Raw genomic sequence first — 24,098 nt, forward strand, 5'->3', positions numbered from 1 at the left:
CGAGGAAAGGTTCTCTCCGCACATCACCCTCGCGAGATTTTCCTTCAAGGGTAGGAGACGAAGGCTCCATGCGCAGGACCTGAGCTCCTGCCGCCAGGGAGGGAGCAGGATGGGCGGACGCTTCTTCGGAAGCTCCGCACGAGCAGCGGGGAAGGCGGCCAGCAGCAAGAAGACTTCTCGAAGCTCATCAGCGGGAAGGATGGCGCGATCTTGGACTACGACGTATGATGACGATGACGATGATAGACGATGACGATTATGATGAGAGGGAGGAGGGAGGAGGGAGGAAGGGGGGGGGGGGGGGGAGGGAAGGGTATGATGATGATGATGATGATGATGATGATGATGATGATGATGATGATGATGATGATGATGAGTTTCACAGGTTGGTTTGATGGGCGTCGTTGATAGAGTTTGCATTATGCAATCAGAACTCTCGCGAGAAGGAGCCAAGTGAGTTGGAGTGTATCCTCTCCTCCCCACCTTAGCTCTACCGCAGGTACACCCCACTGCACATCTTGAGGTGGAAGGGCGCTGCCGATGCGGACGGAAGGGAAGCAGGAGGGGGGAGAGAGGCAGCAGCGTCTTCCTCCCTCCCTCCTACTCCACCCGACTGATGGACGAGATGGTTGCCGGCATGAAGCTCTCGGCTCCTCGCAGAGGCTGCCAGACCTGCAGGCAAAGTCTCAGCAAGAGCGTTGCTGCTCTCCAGCTCCGCCACTCACCGTGTCGACGAGCTCCCGCATGTCCATCCTCCTCCTCATCAGGCCCTGCACGCTCTTCTTCCCCTCCCTGCCACCTCAGTCACAGGACGCCCCCAGCAGGACGCCAGCAGCAGCTCACCCGTCCGTGACTGACTTCATGTCTCCTCCCACGTACAGGAAGCCGCCGGAATAGAGCATGCTGTGCACGTTTCCTTCCACCGCCGCCGCGAGCTCCTTCCAGCCCATGAAGACGCCTCCCTGCATGGGAGGATGAGCTGGGGAACATGAGAGGAGGAGGGAGGCCGCTACCTGGATGACAGTCTTGGCCATGGACAGGATCTTGAGGTTGCCGGCTCCTGTATGCCGCTGTCAGAGGGAGGAGAGAGGAGGAGGGGGAGGACTTACGCTGGAAGTCTCCTCCGATGTAGATGTTGTTGCCGTCGGTGACGACTGTAAAGTAAACCTCACATGAGCGACTGCTGCCGACCTCCCTTGCACTTGCCTGCCCGGACAGTCTGGTCGAACTCTCCCAAGCTCAGCCACTTCCCAGCCGTAAAGTCCCAGCGCACGACATTGGAGAGGATCGTATCCCCTGCTCAGGCGCCGTTCAGTCAGCTCGCACTCACTCTCTCCCCAGCTGGAGTCTACCTGAACGGTAGATCGTCCCGACAACCACGAGGCCGACGTCAGCGGAGTAGGACATGTCGTTAACCTCTGCTGCCTGCAGCCCTCCTCCTATCGCCGACCACCCCTGAGCCCCCGTCAGCATCCAGCATCCATCTATCCCCCTCTCTGACGTTGCGCCTCCCTTCCTCCGCCTTTCCTCCTCCTCCTCCACCTCCTCCTCGTCCTTCTCTTTCCCCCCCTCCTCTTCCTCCTCCTTCTCGTCCTTCTCGTTCTCGTTCTCCTGCTCCTCCTCCTCACCAGTCCATCAAACACGGCAATGTTCTGCATTGTCGTATCTCCGATGCTGTTGAATCTCCCGCCCACGTAGAGGTTGTCTCCAACCGTCACGCTGCCAGCATTTCTAAATTCTCCTCCTCCCTTCCTACCCAGCATTACCTGCAGAAAACAACACCATTCACCGCTCTCCCTCCTATGAGGCTCCAGGAAGTTCCGTTCCAGAACCCGAGCCCTCCACTCTGCAAGCCGTCGCTGACTGACGTCTGCTCCTGTTGTCAACGCTGGATTTTGACAGGGGAGAGGAGAAGCGAAGAGAGGAAAGGAGGGGAGGGGAGGGGAGAGGACCAAGGAAGGACGAAGAGGAGGGAAGATGGTAGGAGAGGTTAAAGAAAGGAAGGGAGAGGGAAGGGAGAGGGAAGGGGAAGGGAGGAGAAACCTGCTGGCGGAATATGCGGGAGAACGCTCCTCCGGCAGCGATGCCGTTCTTGTACTTGCTGAGGGAGTAGACCGGGCCGTTCAGCCCTCCTCCCACTGGGAAGTGACGGACCCCATCCCACATCACCTGCAGCTGGGGTCAGGGATCCTGCCTCCTTGCAGCCACGTCACAGACCAGGTACGAAGTCTGTCTAGACTCCGAACGGAAGGTACCTCCGTACATCACCTTGCCCTGGAAGAACTCCAGAGCTCTGCCAGGTGGAGGTCAGGTGGGCAGGAGAGAGAGAGAGTGCGAGGCGGGGAGGGATGGAAGGGGGGGGGGAAGGGAGGGGGGGCAGTACCTGACGACGCCCCTCTGGCCCAGCAGGTTGCTGGCAGAGACTTCACGCTCGGCTGCTGGACAGAAGGTGTGGGAGGAGTTGCAAGAGGCAGCCGGGGGCGAGAGGCCCGGGCCGAGGGCGAGGAGGGTCATGGTGTGGTTGGCCGACGCCTCCAGGAAGCTTCCTCCAAACATGAGGTCGGCATGCACCACCCCCTCCGAATAGGTGAAGCTCCTGCCTTCCCCGCGGTAGATGACTACTCCCAGGGGGTTGGAGGAGGAGAAGGAGGGGAGGGAGACGGTCACGGGCATCCTCCCCGGCATGGACCCGTTGGGTGCGATGCAGGTGATCATGCTGCTGGACGCGATGCGAAGGTCCAGGCACAGCTCCCTTCCCACGTAGACCAGCGCCTGCCGGTCCTCGAAGTTGACGTAGGGGGCCGCGTCAGCAGGGAGGGAGTCAAGGAAGTTGTTGCCGATAATGGTCATGGTCCAGCCCTGGGAGCTCCTCCCTACGCAGGGGAAGATGGAAGTGACGAGGGGCATACCGAAGACTTTCAGCCGCATGTCCACCGCAGCGCTCTCGTTCCTCCCTCCCCTCTGCGTTCCGCCGGAGTCCGCGAGCACGATGCTCATGTTGAGGGTGCCTTGGTGGTTTTGCGAGAGGTTCAGATGGAGGGAGCCTGTGTCACCCGATGAGATGGTGAAGAGGTTGAGGCGTGAAAGGGGGGGAGGAGAAGAGAAGGGGAAGAAGAGCGACTGAGAGGAGGCAAGCAAGCAGGAGGGACGAGGAGGAGGAGGAGCGGGAGGGAACAGGCAGGCATCAAACCTTCGGGAGTGATGTGCGGCAACGATCCAAGGAGAAGAGGAGTGTAGTGCAGGTTGGCGATGACGAAGGTCAAGTTCTGCCACAACTCATTCGCTGGCCCCACCTGACAACAGAGAACAGTCAACGGGCGAGCATGATGACAGGAAGGAGGGGAGAGAACAGGAGGAGGGGAGGACAGCGGCTGACACGCCTCTCAGACAGAGGACATGCTGCGCTGGTTGGGCTGAAAGACCCACCGAAATGTTGGTGAAAACTTCATCGACGACGAGGTCCTGCCGGTCGGACAGGACGGCGACCAGGGGAGAGACGGCGGCGCTGGGAGGGTTGTTGACAGGGAGGACGATGATATCAAGAGAGTGGGAGGCCTCGGCAGACTTGCTGGCATCGAATCGGTTCTGCGATCGCAGCAGGAATGTCACGGAGGAGACGCCGTACTGGTAGGGAGCCAGGACGAAGGTCAGACTGCCTGACAGCCCCTGGAGAGCGATGACAGGGCATCCAGTGCAGGATGAGGATGTCGGGGACGAGTCAGAGAGGAAAAGCTCCTTCCGTGTGACGCTGGTCACTACCACAGTGAGGACGTTGGCCGTCTGCTGATCGAGCCCCCCGTCGGCAAACTGGAAGAAGCCCGTGTAGTTGTGTACCAGAGCCGCCGCCACCTCGTCCACGATCAGGTAACTCTCAGCTAGGTCGGCAAGGGGAGGGAGGACGACGGGCGGGACTGAGACGTTCTGCTCGATGACGACGGGCGTTGTGATCGCAGGAGGCTGCACGACTACCTCCGGCTTCGCCACCACCTGCCCGATCTGAACCCGGAACGAGAACGTCGCCGTGTCCAGCCCCCCCCGTGCCCTCCCCCCGTTGTCAACGATATTGAAGGTCAGGACGAAGGATCCGAAGCTGCCTGGGTCGAAGTCCACGTGAAGGAACCCGTTGTCGTAGTAGAAGGACTTGACCACCCCCCTGTCCTCCTCGCACACCTCCACAGCCACCGTCGTGTTCCCCACCCCCATCATCTCCGTCCGGCAGCGCGTCACGTTCGCCATCTCCATCCTGTACCAGCACGTGAAGCCCTCCTTCTCCTTGGTAAGGTTGCAGAAGGGTCCGGCCTGATACCCGCCGGGCCCAAGGGAGTTGGATGACGGATGAGTGAGGCCGGACGAGAGGACCTTGTTGAAGCAGGTATTCAAGCTCCCCAGGCACATGTTGGGTACTGAGCATGCTTGCGGGATATCGTCAGGATACCAACTCAGGCAGGAGAGGACGTGCTGGTCGAACGGCTGACCCTGGAGGATTGAGAAGGAGCTCTGCTGGAGTATGTAGGAGGGGGGGTCGTTAACAGGGAGAGAGCGGAGGATGAAGGATGCGGGATGAGACTCCCGGAACTCAGCTGGGATGTTGTCGTCGTCGATGACTAGCTGGATCTGGACCGAGCACTCGCCGTACACGTTGGGGCTCCACTGGAAGGAAGTGACCCCGTAGTACCTCCCGTCCGGTCGCTTGAGAGTGATGAAGGTGGGCAGCTGTGCGAAGACGTCGGTTGCCGGCCTCGTCACCCCGACGATGCTGCACGTGATGTTCTGCATCAGCTGCCACTGCGCGACCTTGGGGCTCTGCATCCACCGGACGCCGCTGGCGAAGTCGACGACCTTGAGACCGGCGTCCTCGTTAACCACCACGTCCATGAGCTGGAACATCGGCTTAAAGTTCGCTGACAGCAGCGTCAGCTGCGCCGTCTGCGTGATGTTGGAGGAGTCTGAACTGATCGCAAGCGTCTGCTCCCCTCCCCAGCTGGACTTCACATTAAAGGACAGCTTGCCGTCCTTGTCGATAGCTGGGGGGCTGGTGGCGATGGCGTTCTGATCACCCAGGAAGGAGGCAGAAAAGGAGGAGGAGCGACAGATGGGAGGCACGAGCTCGTGGACAACGGAGAGCGGAGGGATGGTCCCACAGGGCAGGTTGAAGCGAGGAGGCCGTGAGCGGACAAGGAGGGAGCGGAAGCAGGTCGTTACCAGCCGCTCCTTGGTGTAGTTGACCAAGTCCATGACGGTTGACTGCAGGAGCCTCCTCGCAGTTGGGGAGCTGCAATTCTCCAGCGTCTCGTTACAAGGAAGAGACGAGTTTGACGTGCTGTTGAGCTGACTCGAGCTGGAGTTGCTGGTGCTGTTGGAATCCACTGTGCCGTTAAAGCTCGTGGCGTTTGTGACGTTGGTCCCGTTGGTGCTGTTGAGAACGATCCTCCACGTCTCCATCTGCAGCTGATCGGTCACGATCTCTTCGTAGCATTGCGTGTCTGACAGCTCCATCCGCACGGCCCCTGCCAGCCCGACGATCCCCTCACTGACTGACGCGTTGAGCCGCGACAGCTGCAGCGGCTGCTCGCTCCAAGTCTGCACCCAAGTGAGGTTTGACACGACGCGGCTGGAGGAGTCGAGGACGTCCTGAACTTTGACGTGCACGAGGGTCCGGGCGGTCGGGCTGACCGCAAACACGTTCCCTTGGTTGTCAATGTTGACAACTGAGACCCCTTGGAGGCCCTTGAGTGTGGAGAAGTCAAATTCGTACATGACGAGCCCTGTGGTTAGGCTGGACAGGCACATCAGGCTGAGAGCTGGCGAGGGCTGGACGATCGTGGCGGACAGCAGCAGGCCAGCTGGCACCTTGAGGTGCGCTTCGTGGATTCTCCTCTCCGAGGACGGGACATCCGATCCGAACAGTCCCCTGTACTGGTCGTCGGTGATTGACATGAGCGCAGAGAACTTCGAAGTCGCCTTGTCCCATTGGAGGACGTGTACGAACGAGCTGCCCTCGTCCTCGCTGTAGGCTGGCGGGACGTGCGCGAGGGCCAGGTAGACGTCGCCGCGCTGGTGGAAGCAGACAAGGCTCGACGAGGCCTCTGGCAGCGCCTGAAACTCCACGAGCTGATCCTGCTCCCACCTGTATAGGGGCGACGACTGAGCCGACGACGCCGACTGGACACTTGCGAACCCAACGAGTAGAAGTGACCCCGTCGGGCCCTGGACCGTACAGGAAGTGATGTCCGTTACCCCTGTAACTGGCAACCTGTGCACCAACCGGAACAGCCCGGCCTTCTCCCTTAGGAAGGGGTTCCAGTCTTGTTGGAACCACTCCCACACCGACGAAAGCCCGTCAGTCCGCTGGTTGTCGTCCTGGTAGGAGTTGCCGTACACTATGAGGTGCCTGAGGGTGCCCGAGGGGGCAGAGACGTTCAAATGAAGAACGGCAGACGCGCTGGACGTTGCGATGGGCTGGAAGAAGTCGAAGCCTAACATGTCCACCGTCTTGCCGCTCTCCAGACTCCTCCTCCCGTCGTTGTTCCACCGGAACACCGCAGACAACCACTCGCTGCCGACCGGCAGATGCTGAGGACGCAGGAAAGCGGCGGCCAGGAAGGGGATGCCGTCGATGGTGAAAGTGCTCAGGCGCTGGGAAGAAGAGGTGAGATGAGGAGAATGAAAGCAGAAGATGAAGAGAATTTGATCACCATGTTCAGAACCGTTGAGTTGCACGTGAAACTCTGGTTGGGCAAGACCTCAAAGTCGTACATCCAAGCCCACGGCCGCGAGTCCTGCCATCGCACGAGAAGAATCTATCAGCAAGGATGCAGTGACGTGGATCGTTGGCACCGAAGAAGCGTAGCATGGAGGATACTCTTGCGATGATATCGCTGCCGCCGGCTCACAGGTGGGGCAGGTGTGTACCACCTTGAAGTTGTTCCCGTCGTAGAGGCTGCTTTGAGGAAGAAGCTTCGTGTCAACAACCTGGAAGAATACGAACATCTGCTCCTGCACATCCCAGAGGTACACGTTGATCCCTCCGGCAGCATCGTAGGCCGACCTCAGGTCCGGCCTCAAGTCAGCGACAGCCAGTAGGCTCGAGTCAACTTGCTGCCCTCTGGTCGGCACTGTGAAGAACACCTTGGGGAGCAAGTCAGGAGAGGCTTGACTCGGGTCAGTTTCGTCTCACCACGTCCGTCGGGTGGCTTAGGTGGGTCAGATCCTGCAAGAAGACGAACTGCTCGACTTGTATGTCCCACTTGTAGATCTCGACGCTGCCTGGCTGCATAATGTCGCTGCTGTCCGACCCGACCACCACAGCCAGCATCAACTCGCCGTTGACGCGGAACTCCCTAGTCATGCGGGTGAAGTTCATGCTGGAGTCGTGCAGGTCGAACATCCGCGGGCTGCCAGACGAGCTGGTCGTCAGCTGGAGGGCGAGGTGGGGGTTGTGCGGATGTACCTGGCATCTCTTGACCAGGGCAACGTGTTGGAGCTGTTGCTCATGGGCTGCTGGAAGCCGCTGAGGGATCGTTCTCCTTCTCTTATCCTGTCCACGTACTGCAGGCCGGGTGAGCGACAGGGCCAGGGCAAGGCTGGTGCCACGTCATCACCTGGATAGGGGAGCACCCGAGGGGGAGGAAGAAGACAGATAGCGCATGATCTATAGCAGCAGCTACGACTGCCGTCTGCCCTGAGACTGCCACCATTGCTGCCCCTCGGAGTGCGTCGACAAGCCTTCCGTCCAGGACCATCTGGTCTCGAACAGTCTGTAGAAACGAGTCGGTGATGGCAGAATCCACAATATCGATCGACGACATCAGATCATAGCATCGCATACTGACAATCTCAACATGACATCCAAATATGGCATCTCTACAAAACTCATCCCTTCACCTGATGGAGAGTGAGCTCGCCGTTGAGGGTGTCGATGCAGAACACGTAGAGAGCATGTTCCGAGGCACTCGTGGCCAGCAACTTGCTGCTGTCCTTTGTCAAGGCCAGGGACGTCAGGGCGCCGAGGGGAACATAGTCGCTGCGATGAGGCCCATAACTGATCGGAAGGATCAGCAACGAGGTTTTAAGACGGTACAAGGGATCGACCTGCAGGCAGCATCTGCAAACAAGTTCCCGTCCGACGGGTTACGGCGGAAACACATCAAGGTCTGATGCGAGACGGTCAGGGAGAAGAGAAAAACGGGCGGAGGAGGGACGAGGAGTAGGAGAGTGTGAAGGATACGAGAAGAAGGAAGCAGTGGGAAAGGGCAGCGGAGAAGAGAGCGGAGAGGAGGAGAGAAAGGGAGAGAGGAGGGGGAAACAGTCCAAGAACCTGTGAGCTGTAAGAGGCTACATAAATGAACCTCCCGTCATTCGACATCTCTGTGGGCGAATTCAGTGCGTTCCTGCAATCGCAAGGAGACCAACCCATGTCGACAGGGTGGAGCATGTTCACTCTGAACTCAGTCTGCATCCTGTACAAGTTGGAGAACACAGGCTTGCGGCTCCAGACGGAGGAGTTCTGCGTCAGATTCCGATGCGCGCCCAAGAGAACCCATCGTGTCCCTGAGCGCCAGAGGTCAGAGGGCCTCGTCAACAGACCCTTCCGGTCTAGTCTCACCGTTGGTCGTCCACGTTGACGCGTCGTTGACGTAGGAGGATGGGAGGAATTGGCCTGAAGCCGCCAAGTCAGAGCCAGCGAAGGCGGGCAGCACCGGCACTGACCGCTAGAAGAATCCTTGTTGAGAGTCTGCAGCGTTTGAACCCCGTTCAGGCTGGAGCCATTCCAACGGAACATGGAGGAGTTGTAGAGGGCCTCGTCTTGAGTGACAAGCAGAAAGAACGTGCCGGTTGCCTGCCAGCTCGGTGAGACTTGGGATAGAGCAGAGGGGTCAAGAGACTTCGAAGCTCGAGAGACTTGTGGCTGAGCGGGTGTGAAGGGACTGCAGCAGGAGAAACCGGCTCCTCATGGAGAGGTCGAGGTTGGTGAGCTGGTAGACTAAGGTGTCCTCGAAGTATTGGGTGAACATGAGCAGGATGCAAGTTTGCTGTGGGCAGAAGTCAGGGGACAGGGCAAGAGGAGGGGAGGCTCTAGATGACTGACGTTCACCCTGACGAACAACACGTTGGTGGCTGCGACGGTCGGAAACTGCTGGTACTCGAAAACCTGAGGTCGTGAACTTGAGCTTGACTTGTCCGAGATTCTCAATAAACAACCTCAGCGTCGAGGAGGCGATCGCCTGCCTTGTCTCTCACAGCAAACAACCTTGACGGCACAGCATAGGTGCTCCTGCAGGACAAGGGAGGTCAAGAGGGCACGAGGATTGAGCACCATACATGTCTCGATCGTAGTAGCTCGCAAAGGCAACGAGTGAGAAATTCTGTAGGGTGATGGAGTCGACAGCGACGGCCCCCTTGGTATCGAGCTGGTAGGGACGTAGAGTGTCGACGGGCCAGAGCCTGGTCAAGGAAGGTGAGGAGCGAGGCAAGAGAGGGCCAGCAGCATCAGCACTGACCTCGACGTCGTCATGGCGATCGTCGTGTCAACAGTCTCAGTCAGCCCCGGGCAGGCGGAATGGTCGGCGCCATGGCAGTAGAGCGATCGCATCGCTTCCTGCTTTCTCCCGACCACCCTCGCGCCTGTGGCCACGACGAGCCGCACACAGTGGGTGATGTTGAGCAGGAGCTGATCGATGTTGGAGCGACAGGTGCAGTTGCTGTGCGGGCTGAGGAGGGGGAGGGGAGCGGAGGGAGACAGCGAGTAGTTCGACCCGTGGGACGAAGCAAGGCGGAACCAGAACGAGACTCTTCCTGTGCCGTCCACGAAAAGCTCAGCCCTGAAGCCTTCTCCTGTCGGGTGCGTCGCTGTCACAAACCCATCCCGCTGGCAGGTCAAAGTGCCCGAGCCCTCCCAGTCTTGCTCGACGAGCGTCACGGTGCCAGTCATCGCCGTCTCGTTGCAGGCGTCGTCCTTCAAGGCACAGCCGGGCCCGTAGAAGATCTCGAGGGATGAGCCCGGCAGGTAGTTCTGACCGGCCGACTGCACTTTGACCTCACTCAACCGCCCGTCTGTGGTGTCAAAGTCTGCTGAGAAACCTTGACCGATGTCAGCGAGGGAGGTGGCCCTGAGGGTCCCAGGAATGTACCCGACACCTTGACAAAGGTCAGCGAGATCAGGCGAGCAGGGGCAGGTCAAGTCACCAGCATCGAGGATGTCGACAAGAGAGATTGACAAGGGGCGCTCGTCTTGCGGGAACAGCGAGACTGACGCGGGGGATACGAAGGAGAAGTCAAGGCACTCATTGAAGCTGGTCTTGCCGTTGCATCTGCAGCTGGACTGTGAGCTGGAGGTGATGAGGAGAGACCCTGTGATGTTGGTTCCGCGATCACTCGCTGCTCTGAACCTGATCTCCAGCACTCCAGACGCGTTCAGGATGTAGGCTTTGAACCCGCCTCCACCTGTAGAGCAGGCAAACAAGTCAGGGCGGAGGGAGAGGAAAAATTCAACGAACCTGTCAACACGTCTTGCGCAGTGCAGTTCGCAATGAGCTGGGGCTTCGTGAGCGATATGATGCCCACTGATCCAACCACGTTCTTCTTCCGGCACCCTGCCCCTTCATCTGCGCAGTCATCGCCGTACACGAAGCTCAGTGTCGTGCCAGGGAACAAGGGGCGGTCAGGGAAGAAGTTCAGACTAGTCAAGGGCCCTGACGCAGAGAAGTTGCCGACGATCTGGTCGGGCAGGCCGTCGGTCAGGGAGCGGACGAGCCCGTGGGGAGGAAAGTTCAGCCCGGGGTCTGCCATCTCGTAAAAGAGGACTGGCGAAGGTCCCAGCCAGCGGTAGATCGAGCTCTGCCCGAGGAAGTTGGCAACGGCGGCGGCGCGGGGAGCGGAGAAGGGAGGAACGGACAAGAGGCTGATGCCCATGGTGCCGGGGGTTTGGACCTTTTGGACCGGAGCAGGAGGCTGTAGGAGATCGAAGACGTTCCAGATGGTGAGGTAGTCCGACTGCCGTTCTCCCAGGGGAAAGTTCCCTAGTATCAGGATTCTTGTGCCGGACGAAAGGTCGGTCAAGGCTTGAATGGCACTGGACCCTCCGTACGCGTCCCCAAGGGGGTCTGGCAGGCAGCCGGAGACTTGCAGGCAGTCTTGAAGCCCCTTGACCCCCCAGAGCTTTGGGACGACTCGACTCATCCTCTTCATACCCTTCTTCGTCATCGTCGTCAGCTTCTCTCCCCCCGCCACATGCGCAATGAGGCATCCGGTCACGTTGGGGTACCCATTGGCGTCTGTCTGGTTTCCATTCTGTACACATCGACACCCGTGGTCAGACACGAAGAGCTCGACCTGGTCGGGGACGTTGGTGCCATGGTCACTGACCGACATGAAGGACGTGCTGACGATCTCCGTGCCGTTGGTTATGTAGCTGGCCACGAACCCGAAGCCTTTTCCCGCTGTGTACACCTTGCCGTTGGCGGTGCAGTTGTACATGGTCGCGTTAACCCTGCGCTCGAGGTAGGTCACGGTGCCCTGCTGCCTCACGCTCCTGCACTCGGCAACGCTTGACGATGTCGCGCAGCCCTCCCCGTAGGTGACGAGGAGCTTGACGAGGTTGTTCCTCAGGCGCGGCCCGCTCTCCCTCACCGTCACCTGCGAGATGGCGTTGGAGGCGTCGACGCTGAACTGAGCTGAGAAGTCGGGGAAGAGCAAGTCGTTGGACTTCATGGTCAGCCAGCCGTCCACGAAGCCCTTTCCCCCGTCCTCAATGATCACAGTGTCTACTGGTCCATCACCCTGGGGTACCTGGAAGGCTTCCGAGAAGGCCCAGACTGAGCTAGCAGCGATGAAGAAGAAGGAGGTGATCGAGCCGCCGGCTGAGTGCGCTAGGAAGGCGTTTATCGGGACAGAGCCGGCAGTGTCATTGAAAGCACATGGCACTGCGTTGGGAAGAGGCGGAGACGTCAGGCTGCGCAGGGCGAACGACCAGCCTGGGAGGTTGGTAGCTGATGCTTGTGAATATCTCAGGTAGAACTTCTTGTACCCACAAAATGTAGTCAGGCAAACTTTCTGCCACAGAGGCCTCCAAGTCAAGGAAGTCAGGACATTTGATTCCTCCCACACCGACAAGATCGTCTCTTTGTTCCCATAGCTCCAGGTTGGAGTAGGACACTTGAGGGTGTAGGAGTTGCCATAAGGTTCTCCAAACACGAAGCCGAGCTTGCTTCCAGTGCTGATCGCATATCCCATCGTCTCCGCGTACCTCGTCTGGAACGAGCCACCGGGGCCCTCCACTGGTACTGTGGTTGTGAATCGACACTTGTATCGCAGCGTTGACTCGAAGACCCCCTTCAGGCTGATCATAGGCGACGTCTCTTGCCCAGCCACTTCAGCATCCACGAAGTCCATGGAAGGGGAGATGCCGGGGACCTTTCCCCAGTACCTCGAAGGCTGCGATGGACTGTCTGCGAGCTTCAGGAACCTGTTGAACCTGAGGGAGACTTGGGAGGTAGACAAGGCGCCTTTCCACAGGGTCAGCATCTTGATCATGCCGACGTGGTTGTAGCTCTGAAAAGGAATGGGCTTGAACGTGTTGGTGTAGTTGCCGATGGTGACGGGCACGGGGCCTGAAGCGTAACAGACTGTCGGGTCTTGGGGGTGGTAGTAAGGATAGTAGATCGCCCCGCAGGGAGGCACGTCGCATGCAGCAGCAGTGCTGTTCCTGGTCCCCAAGTCCTTGGCTGTGACGAAAAGTTTGAGGTTGAAGCCGTCGTAGATAGCTACGATGTGGAACCATGTGCCATAGATGCACTTGCATTCAGTCGGGCTGAAGAACGAAGACAGCAAGTTAACGGCGACGCGCCGGAAGAGTCCGTTGACTGCCCCGAGCTTCTCCGTGGCGACATCCAAGTAGAAAGAGATCTGGTTGGTTGCCAACACCTCGTAAGAAAGCATCCAGCCCTTGTTGCATGAACCAGCTTCGTTGTTCCTGTCCCCCGAGGCCGCAGCAAAGATTGTTCCCAGTGACTGCGACCCTGATGGTGCCACTGGCTTGTCGACGGTCACCCATGCTTCCACAGAGAAGGCGTGAGTAGGAAGAGCTGAATCGACGTAGTTGGTGCTGGTGACGCTCCTGATGTCGTTGGTCAGAAACAGGCCCGAGTTGAGCACCCCGTCAAACTGGACGGCCTCAACCTCTCCATTGTTTGCAATCACGTTCAGCAGCCCGTAGTTCTCCGACCCCGCCAGCCACTCCAGGTTGTCGGGATACACCCTGCACGTAGGGCCCATGAGCAGGAGCGAGCTGAGCTTGCTGCTGCTTGCCAGGTTCTGGAAGGTGGAGGGGAAGATCTCGAGGTCGAGGCTGGGCTCCAGGCACGTAGGGAGGACGTAGCTCTTCCTGCGGAAGGTGCAGCCAACATCCGCCTCGCATGCCAGGCTCATGCCGTCGCTCAAGGTGAAGGTGCAGGATCCTTGCTGGCAGATCTCCCCTTCTCTATAGCTCGAGACGCTCTGGTTCCCTCGCATGCTCTGCTCAGTGAAGTCCCAGTAGCCGATGAGCTCAGCGTCAGCCGCGTAGTCGATGGGCAGGGAGGATGCGAGGCTTCGGGACAGGAAGGATCTTTCCACACAGCCGTTACCGACCCCGAAGAGACTGGGGTCATCACTTTGACCCTGCAACTGAGGGAAAGATTGCAAAACACACAGGTCAGGCGTGTAAACTTGATCAGGCGTGTAGTCGAAGACTCGCTCCACGTCCGTGCTCTTAAACCTGACGCGCTCCTCGTCATGGGCTCTTCTCGTGAGGAAACTGAGCTCCATGCCAGGAGTGGTTGAGACAGACCAGACGGACAGAGTGTCAGAGACAGCTTCAGGCGAGTAGGCGTACATCTCATCGGAGCTGAAGACAAGCTCCATGCTGTACTCGAGTCCTCTGGTGGACAAGACCTTGTCCTGAGCTCGCTGATAGAAGATGAAGTCACTCGGATTGAGGACGAACGACATGTTGGTCTCGTTGCTCGCCGTTTGATTGGACGTCAGACTGGAGGTGTTGGAACCGTTGGTTGCCAGCAGAGGCACCGAAGAGCTTTCCCTTGCGACAAAGGCGGAGAATGAGGAGTCTAGGAAGGTGCCCTGTCGCAGCAAGGTCGCGTAGGAGGAGATCTGCCGCTCACCGAGGTAGGACATGAGCAGGATCGACTCGTTCTTACTGGAAGAGTAGCTGCTGGCCCTGACGCCAGGGACGAGCTCACAGGGCGAAGAAGGGACGAGGGAGCTGCCGATGCTGGATATTATCCTCTTGGTGTCTTGGAGTGAGATGTTAAAGTAGCCCTGGCTGTACTCCAACAGCGAGGGGCAGGATATGGACGACAGGTTCGCACTAGGCTCGAAGATGTTGTACATCACCCTGGCGACTGAGAAGGGCTGTGGTGTCTCCAATATGATGACGAGGGACTTCGTCGTCTTGTTCACTCCCGCGTACTTCCCGTTGGTCACCTCGCACGCCGCCAACTGCTCGGCGCTCACGTTCAACGTCTGGTTGCAGTAGCTCACGATGTCGTTCAGCATGCCGTCGTCGACGAGGGTCAAGTTCATCGTTGACGACCCAGACTGGTCGGATCTGAGCTGGAAGACCAGCTTGCCGCTCCTGGCATCTACCGACGGGAGCCTGCGGAAGAGTACGGGGTTCGAGACTTCCGTGACCACGAAGGAGAGCGCCTGGACCTCGCAGAACTTGGAGCTCACGGAACAGTCTTCGTTGGGCCCGGCGGAGATGTTGGTTGCCAGTTCAAACTCCTGCAGGGTCAGGAGGCCTGGCGGTAGGACGAGCCGGTCGAAAAGGAGGGAGAAAGTGGGAGGACTGTTCACATGGCTGACGGTGAAGTTGATGTCGTGAGAGACCGTGAAGGAAGAGATCGCTGGGTACGAGAGGTCCGCGAGCGTGATCCTGATTGTGCTCGTGCCGTACTCGAAGGGTCGGAGAGCGAAGTGGAGAACACCGTTGGTGTCAACGGAGGGAGGAGGAGAAGAGAGGAAGAGCTGTGGATGGGACATCTGGAGGGAGAAGGAGTACGAGTAGGTGAGAGTCCCGTTGGTCGTCAGCAGATGTTGCGTCCTGATGTTGCTGGCGACCTGAGCGGCAGACTGCGAGGAACCTTCGAAGAGCACGACGTCCTGCACGTCGAACGCTGCCCTCCTTGCTACCAAGATGGTGAGAGGGCGAGGGAGGGAGATGTTGGTGCCTTGTGCCATACTGTCGTCCTGCAGCAAGACCGTGAACTGGACCACACCGTGCTTGTTGGGACTGAGCCGGAAGGACAGAGTGCCGTTGGAGTCCATCGTCGGCAGTTGAGCGAAGAGGGAGGAGGCGTCTGTTTCATTGTCGGGGACGAGGAGGAAGGAAACCTGCTGCGTCCTGCACTCGAACTGGTCGGGATGGGCCCTGAGCTGCTGGTCACAGGACTGCTCCAACAGGGACCCAGCAGAGATGTTGACGGCGACGCCCAGCTTGACGTGCAGGAGTTCTGAGAGGAACTCGTTCTCGCACGTGCCACCCGACAGGCAGTCAGCTGCTGTCGTGCAGCTCCGGTTGTCCCCCTCGAGTCGGCACTCTCCTCGACCTCTGCACTTTCCCCCTCCGGTGCACTCGCCGTCGGCGAGGCAGAGGGCGCCGTTGTTGGGGGTGGAGCAGGAGCAGACTCCGATGTCTTCGCAGGCAACATCTCCAAAGACGCTGCACATACAGCCAGTAACGCAGGTGTTGGACCCGTTGTAGTAGACTCCTTCCTCACAAGCTCCAGGACAGTCGCTGTTGGCCCCGCAGCGAGCCCCGGCTCGAGGGCCAGACGAGCACAGCGAGTGAGAGTACTGACAGCGGGCGTAGCAGCGCCCATCGATAGGGTTCTCGACGCAGGAAGAGTCCTGCATGACTTCAAGCTGGTCGGCGACAAGGGCGAAAGTCGGGCGGAAGTTGCCGACGAGGCGGGAGACTTGGAGGGGAGTCTTGGACGTCTCTCTGTTCCTTCCCCCGTACATCTCGCTCCCGGAGTCATGCAGTGTCACGTTGTAGGAGGCCGTGCCGTACGCCAGGTCATTGAGCTCGAAGATGAAGACTGTGTGCTTGTTGGTCTCCCCGAACGGGAAGCGGATCGACGGCCGGCCCATGTCGGGGCCCGCGAACCTCTCGAGGCTGAACCACAGGCTCTGGTTCTCCTCTCCCCACCCTCCTGCCGTCACGTTGTCCACCAGATTGTGAATCATCAGCGTCAGGCCCGAGCAGTGGACTCGAGGGTACTGGAAGTAGACCGAGGAGCCAGAGGGCAGCCAGTCCCCGGGCCCAGCGGAGACGTTGATGGAGACTGAGACCGGCCGGTCCGAGTCGAACCGAGTGAGGAAGTCGATGACAAATACGTCAAACTTCAGCTCGGCGAGCAGGTGGGTGGTGACGGTTGACTCGAGGCAGAAGCGAGAGCACTCGAGGTCGAGGAGGACAGGCTGGTCATGCGGCATACATGCAAAGAGGCAGGGGTGGGCCTTGAGCGGGGACGACGGCAAGAAGTGAAGCTGAAAGCTCGAGCGGAAGATGGCAGCGTTGCTCTTGTTGACGCTCTGACTGCACTGAGTGACGTTGTCCTCGAAGGAAACCTTCAGTGAGGAGTTCACCGCAGACGAGGCGAATACGCTGGTGATCACATGCTGGACCCTCTCCTGGACTTGCTGGACCCTCTCCTGGACTTGCTGGATTGCAGCCCTCTTGGTCGGGACCCGCACAAGAAACGAGATCGAAGTCAGCAGCGAGACATTGCGAAAGTCTCCCCCTTCACAAGTCCCGTTCAGCACAGCCCCAGCTAGGTCCTTGGAGCTGCAGGAGGCGGAAGAGACGTTGTAGGAGGACGAGTACAGCGACAGGTTTCCTGTCACGTCGTTGACGAAGTGGTCGAGCTCGTGGCACTGGGGCTCAAGGGACCTCTCCTGGGACGAGATGTCGACGCAGAACATGAGCTGAAGGTGAGAGCTGCTGGAGTTGGAGCACAGGGAGTCCCAGTCGAGTGCGGAGAAGAGAGGATCGAGGGAGAAGGAGGGTGCGTCGTTGACGCTGATGACGTGGAAGACGAACCGCGAGCTAGGAGAGCGGTTGCTCTCCCTCCCTCCCGACAACCCGCTGTCGAGCAAAGAGATGTCGTACACGAGCTTGCCGTGGTGCTGGGGGAGCAGGGAAGCTCGGAGCGTTCCGTTGGAGTCCACGTTGATAGCCTCGGACAGGAGCTGCCCCCATCCATCCGCGGCAGCTGGGGAAGAGGAGGCGTTGACCCAGTTCTGCCCCTGCTGGAAAGGCACCTGGTAAGACTGGAGGACGAGAAGGAAAGAGACGGTCTGTCGCTGTTCGTTGGCCGGGCCCTGGGAAATGTTGACTGCAAAACCTTGCAGGGTGAACTGGAGCCCCTCGCAGTCCCCAGCTGAGATGGCGGACTGACAGCTCTCGAGCATCGTTACCTCCGCCAAGGTCAGCTGGAAGGAGGGAGGCTGGTTGCTCCGGGTCACGTTGATGGTCAGGTTGAGCGAGATGGAGACGTTTGACTGGTTCACCCCAGTCGGGCCGGAGTCCAGCAGGTCAACCCGGTAGAGCACGAAGCCGATGGCGTCGGGGGCAAGTATGAAGGACAGGTTGCCGCTAACTGCATCTAGCTCTGGCTCCTGCAGGATCAGCCAGGAGGGAGGCAGCTGAGCTGTAGCTGAGACGTTGGTGGGGCAGGGCCAGCAATCGCAGTCCATGAGCTGCCCGCCGTAGCAGAGAGGGCCGACGACGTCGAGGGGAGTCAAAACGAAGGTCAACTTCTGGTCCTGGTCTTCCTTTGGACCTGCGATGAGGTTGTGAGTGAAGAGATCGAGGAAGAGGATGGGGAAAGAGGATGGGCCATGGAAGGAAGAGGAGAGGAGAAAGGAAAGAGGCAAAGGTGGAGGTAGAGAGGTTGAGGCGAAGAGATGAAAGGAGGAGGAGGAAAGGAGGAGAGAGGAGAAAACGAGGAGGATGATAGAATTTACCTGCACTGATGTTCTTTGCCAAGCCCTCGATGACGATGAGTTCGCCGGCAGGCTGGTGGGTCTCATAGACCGTGACGACGTCCTGCTGGAACTCAAAGGTAGGAGCGTCGTTGAGTGGGTCCACGACGACGGTGACGTTGTGAGAGTACGAGCTGCCGACGAGCGAGACGAGCAGACGGCAGACGCAGTAGCTGTTGGCCGAGGGCCTGAAGGACAGGAAGGCGTCGCAAGTCTGGTTGAACGAGCAGGGCGGGACCTCCACGTGGGGCTCGACTTCGAAGCAATCTTGCAGGCAGCTCTCCGACGACTGGACGGTGTACTCGGCCGTTTGCAGGAGGCCGGGGATGAGCTTGCGGAGGTTGCCCCGCAACGTGATGTTGGTGAGGAGGTGAAAGGTCTGCAAGCTGGAGTCTTCCAGGGCTCCGACGGTGTCATGGAGGAGGACAGCGTGATAAAGCTCCTGCTCACTGTCAATCTGCTGCACCACGAGCTCACTGTAGAGGAGCTGGATCCCCGAGATGCTGATGGGAGAGCTTGTCAAGAACTCGAAGAACAGGTAGTCTGGCAGGTCCGATCGCAGCGTGACGGTCCCGCTGGCTAGGCCGCTCCCTGTCGTCAAGGAAAGCAGCCACGCGGGATAGTGAAGACTTTGAGAGATGGATTGAAGTAGCGAGGCCTCGTCGTAGGGCGCTGATGGGCTGCGCTGGAACTTGACCTTCCCTTCGCTCTGCACCATCAGCAGGTTGAAACGAGCCGCTGCCGACGTGTTGCTCCCCATCCCACTGTCTACAGCCCGCAGGGAGAATGTCAGGCAGCCGCTGGCGTCCTTGCGCTGCTCTATCACGATGGTCCCGTTGCTCCACACGCGCAGAGGCTCTGCGAGCAGGTCGAGGTCGGAGGCCTCAGGCTCGAGGAAGAAGGAAAGAGTCTGATCAGCCTCGTGCCAGCCTCCCCTGCTGATGTTCTGTACGAAGCCCTCGAGAACGAGCGGGTGGGGCGAGACATAGGCATTCATGTCCATCACGATCGTTGGGAGGCCGCGGGTGCAGGAGGAGAAGTTGTAGTCGAGGACGTTCAGTGGGTAGAGGGAGAAGGTGGGAGGATCGTTCACTGGAAGGACCGTGATCGTGACAAGCCTTGGGAGTGACGTGTTTTGACCATTCCTTGCCGTCCCGCCATCATCGACGAGGACAAGCTCAATCATCGCTACCCCAAACATGTTGGCAGTTAGCAAGTAGTCCGCCCTTCCATCGCTCTCCACCGCCAGCCTCTCGAACAGCTCCGCTCCCTCCACGAACGAAATATGGAACGTGACATTCTGCCAGTCCTCGTCGCCGTAGGGCGAGCCTCTGCTAATGTTGAAGGCAAGGTAGTGGACCTCGGTGCTATCCTCATACCAGGACTCGTTGGCGACCTCGAAGTATGGCGCGTTGTTCACAGGTTCTATCCGCACTCCCAACCTGTGCTCGACCGAGCGGTTGACCCCGCCGTTAGCCGTCCCGCCATCGTCAGAGAGCACAACGCTGAGCTGAACCTCTCCGTTGCGGTAGGGAGGGAGGCTGGAGGCGAGGGTCCCATTGGGGTGCAGGAGGAAGGCAGGCGGTAAATCAGGGAAAGACACGCTTTCGCTCCACATCACCTCCACCTGGAAGGTGAGCAGCTGCTGGCCCTCGTCGGCTGCCCCAGCAGAGATGTTGCGGGCGACGTCGGCGATCATGCTGAATTCCGTTCCCTCCCACAGGGAGACGTTGACGAGCTCGAAGGTAGGCTGGCTGTTGACGGGCACGACCGTGATGTTCAGGTACATCAAGGTCGAAGTGTTGGACCCCCCGTTCGCCGTCCCCCCGTTGTCCTCCATGATCACCGACAGCGTCGCCAGCCCGTTGGCCCGGGGGTACTGGAGGAAGAGGAGGGTGCCGTTGGGGAGCATGGAAACGTCAGAGATTAGCGGGTCCTGAGTCGAGGAGAGCAGATTGACTATGAAGGAAAACTTCTGGTCGACCTCGTCCGGCGAGATTCCTACCGAAATGTTGATAGCAACGTCCCGCCTGCTGACATGGACAAGCTCCTGCTGCTCGTAAACGTCAAAGTTCTCAACGGCAAAAGTTGGCTGGTCGTTGACTGGCAGGATTACAAGCTCGATCGTCTCGGGCGCTGACACGTTCTGCCCTCCTCGCTCTGTACCCCCGCTGTCCACCAGCTGCACCTCCACTGTGAAGTTTCCCACCTGGTGCTCCAGCACCTGGAACCTGGCAAGGCCAGTGGCGGGGTCGATGGAGAAGGGGGGGCAGGAGGAGCAGCTGCAAGGTTGATCGGCGAGGAAGCTCGGGGGGTCGATGCTGATGACGGTGAAGGAGATCAGCTGATCGATCTCGTTCCCTGCTCCCGCTGAGATGTTGAACGCGACCTGAGTGAAGTTGCTGCAACCCGAGCCCTCCAGGACGGGAAGGGAGGGCAGGAGGGAGAACGACGGGCGATTATTGACGGGAAGCACGACCAGTTGCAGGAGTTTCACGTCTGAAACGTTTACCCCGCCCCTCTCTATCCCTCCGTCGTCCCGCAGGCTTACGGAGAAGTTTGCCGTCCCCCTCCTCGAGCTCTTGAGCTTCACTCTCAGAGTGCCGTTGGCGTCCAAGGAAACACTCTCGAAATCGTCACTCATCAGGGTACTTTCTCCCTCAAGGAGGCTGACGGTGAAGGAGACTCTCTGAACTCTGTCCTCATACACCGACCCTGCCGTGATGTTCACGGCGGCACCCTCCAGCTCCAGTTCACCACAAACAACGCACTCGTCGATGGTTTGATCTCGAACGTCGAAACCTGGTTTCTTGTTGACCCAGCGTACGGTCACGTTGAAGACACTGGAGGTGTTGGTACAAGAGAAGCAAGTTCTTTCTACGTAGTTGACTTTCATCGCAGCCTCCCCGAAACAGACCGGAGACGCACTGAGCATCAGCGAGCCGTTTCCGTACACTTGCAAGTCCCTCAAACAGTCGCCAAGGGAGGACCGGGAAAGCAGCTCGTCGCCGTACATGGCCAGCGGCAGCTCTGGGTCAAACTCGAAGAGGAACGTCTGGTTTAGGCAGGGAGACGGGGCACCAAAGACGTCGTTAGAGATGTTGTAGAAGAAGTTGTCGAAGACCAAGACCGAGTCTTCAACCGGCTGATCGTACACCAACGAGTGAGAGACCATGAAGGTCGGCGGGTCGTGAACGGAAACAACTTGAATCTCGAAGCTTCTTCTGATGGAGGCATTGTTCCCTCCCATCCTGTCATCCACCAACATCACATAGAATTCTCCCCTCCCGAACCCAGACGTGGACAGGTTGAACGAAAGTACTCCACTCCCGTTCAAGCTCATTTCCGATATCAAGTTCCCCACCTCCTTCCCTGGGACCGGCCAGACGAGGAATGAGATCAGCTGCTCCAAGTCTTCGTAGGCACAAACGCCCTTGGAGATCGCATCGGCGAACCCCGGGAACTCGTGAGACCCGCTGCCCTCGCACACGCTGAGGCTCAAGGCAGGGAGCTGGAAGAAAGGAGGAGTGTTGATCGCCTCGACCACCACTTGAACAGTGAAGTTCACCGATGACATCCCGTTGAACTGACTCCCTCCGTTGTCCATCAGCGACACGTTGACATAGAATGATCCGTACACGCAAGGAGGGATGAAAAACTTGATCCGCGCTGTCTGGGGTTCATCGGGGGGAATGTACAGGGTGAAATTCTCAAGCGGAAACTCGTTTGACATGGGCCACCAGTCAAAGTTCAGGACCTGGGACTCTTCAAAGTACTTGTCAAAGCGAGAACCCTTGCTGATGTTGGAGAGAAACATCTGATCGAACGATGTGCCATTCACCAGAGTCTGCTGGAACACAAACACGTCGTTGACCAGGACAAACTCAGGGGCCTGATTCTTGGAAGATATCGCAATGGTGAAGTTTTTGGAATTCTCAGGCAACTGATCGATGACGACCGACAGGATGAAATCTCCGTTGGCATACGCAGCTGTCGTGAAGATCAAGCTTCCCCCTTCCAGCTTTGGGGAGACTCGAAACGCACGTTGAAAATCAGGTTCGGGTGAAATTAATTGAATCGACAAGTCAGGGTACGGTTGCAGGACGCCATAGAAGATATCGGTGATGAAGCCGAAGTATGTGTACAACTCGTCTTGCTCAGACTCGACTAGGTCTATAGTCAACATGGTCTGATTGATTTCGAAGTTTTGAAGCATGGATCTCTTTGGCAAGACGTAGACTTTGCATTCCTTCTCTGTCCAATTCATCCCACCATTCTGATTGCCACCGTCGTCTTGAATTCGAATCTTCAAATATATCAACCCACCTTCGGGATCTACCGTGGTGAATGTAAGATTAGAGTCTTGGACACTGACACTTCCCAGCAAAAAGCCCGGGATATCGACTATATGAAACGATAACAATTGATTCTGCTCATTGGGTGCGTAAGAGCTGTTTGGGCTGATGCCGTAGAGGAAAGGATAAGAGTGCGGGAGAGAGGAATAAGAGATCACAAGGGTTTGACAAGAGAATGTCGGGGCGCTGTTGATATCAGAGGCCTGGAAGTGCAACTCATTGACTGATTGAACAGAGGTCCCTCGACTGACAAGCTCAAAGGAAAGCGCCACGTCTTTGACGGCTGGATCAGCAAATTCGTTCGTGGGCGAGCAATCGATTTCAGTCGAAGAAACAAAGATAGAAGTAAGGTTTTGGATTACTGCCTGTCCTGAATCCCTGAATACGCAAAAGCTCTCGACATTCTCGAAACCATTCCCCAGTATCGTGATCGAGGTCCTGCCGAAAGCATTACCAATAGTCGGCTCGATCCTCCTGATTTGAGGTAGGAACTCAATCGACAGTGACAAGTTGGAGTGTAGGAGATCCTTTTCGAAGTTGTACTCGATGGGGGTGTTCCAGGACGAGTCGCACCAATATTTGGTCACACGGAAACTGACCAGCTGCGCTTCAAATTTCCAGGACATGATTGTGCAGTTCATCAAGCTCGAGTTGTACACTAGACAGCTCCATGAAGAGAAACCGGGAGCGTCAAGTCTGTACCGCACGTTCTTTCGCACGCTCAGATAGTTAGTGTCCGAAGTCTGCTTGTAGAATGGAGGCAGGACCTGCTGTGAAATGAAATCCAGTCCTGCACCCTGCAGCATGACAGATGCTCCTTCTTCTGAGTAGACGATAGAAGGCTGATACGCTACAATCTCCTCTTCGATTTCGAAAATCCCTTTCCTTGTGTCGTGTGATTTGATATCGAAAGGGGTGCCTGTTGAATCTATCATCGTCAGCTGGATAAGAACCACTCGTGCGGGATAGTTCCATACTGGAGTGACTACCTCCAGCAAGGATTCTGAAATGGTCTGCACCTCAGCCACTTCGCTGTGAATTAAATTTATATCTTCGCTGTACACGAAGGAGCAAGAATAGTTGTATTTCGAGGAAAAGCCCAACCCCTTGATGTCCAATACCATGCCACCGACCGCTGATCCCTTGGTGATCTTCAGCGTCGATGGCAGCCAGATGGCATAAACAAATATTTTGAGACTTGATAAACAAGTGTTCCACATGGAATTGTTCTGATAGGAAAACTTCACGTCAAATGCTCCCCCTTCACACGCTCCTGATTGCATACAGAAGTCTTTGACATAGAAGATGTGCGTATCATTGTGAGATGCGGACGGTGCTAATGCTTGATTGCTGAAATTCATTAAGATGGGAGAGACTGAAAACTGACCAAAGACTGTTATCTGCGTCCAACCGAGGATAGACATGGACGATGGTTCAATTCTATTTACAATGACCAGGTCGCTGCAGTGATCCTCTGATTGACATGCAACCAGGGAAAGGAAGCTGAGAAGGAAGAAGTGCTGCAGAAAGCGACGAGTAGAAGAGCCGGTGCGATGATGGGAGGAGCGACTGCTGTCAGCCATCATCGCGGCAGCTCGAGAAAGAATACAGTGAGAGAGGATGAGAATCGAAGGCTACTTGGATCAGCAGCTGAGGGGAGGAGACGGCAGCGGGCGGCGGCCAGCTCGGGGCGTGTCCAGG

General features: G+C 58.0%; 1 protein-coding gene across 1 annotated transcript; it reads right to left on the reverse strand.

The window, feature by feature from the left end:
• Positions 1–600: 600 nt before the first annotated feature.
• Positions 601–23,680, reverse strand: GUITHDRAFT_104319 (hypothetical protein; the record flags this gene model as incomplete). The annotated part of the gene is made up of 34 exons (XM_005836846.1): positions 601–672; positions 726–792; positions 844–962; positions 1,014–1,060; positions 1,110–1,154; positions 1,192–1,296; positions 1,353–1,455; positions 1,629–1,719; positions 1,767–1,870; positions 2,044–2,169; positions 2,218–2,293; positions 2,384–3,044; positions 3,191–3,293; positions 3,427–6,636; positions 6,696–6,779; positions 6,838–7,128; positions 7,178–7,394; positions 7,451–7,548; positions 7,602–7,835; positions 7,885–8,041; positions 8,092–8,153; positions 8,318–8,367; positions 8,413–8,550; positions 8,606–8,659; positions 8,710–8,839; positions 8,886–9,032; positions 9,095–9,151; positions 9,202–9,274; positions 9,322–9,444; positions 9,501–10,137; positions 10,186–10,310; positions 10,350–10,443; positions 10,497–17,840; positions 18,025–23,680. 34 exons carry the CDS (start codon positions 23,678–23,680, stop codon positions 601–603), a joined length of 20,700 nt encoding a protein of 6,899 aa, XP_005836903.1.
• Positions 23,681–24,098: the final 418 nt, after the last annotated feature.

This window comes from Guillardia theta (assembly GCF_000315625.1).
Source record: "Guillardia theta CCMP2712 unplaced genomic scaffold GUITHscaffold_16, whole genome shotgun sequence".
NCBI classification, from domain to species: domain Eukaryota; class Cryptophyceae; order Pyrenomonadales; family Geminigeraceae; genus Guillardia; species Guillardia theta.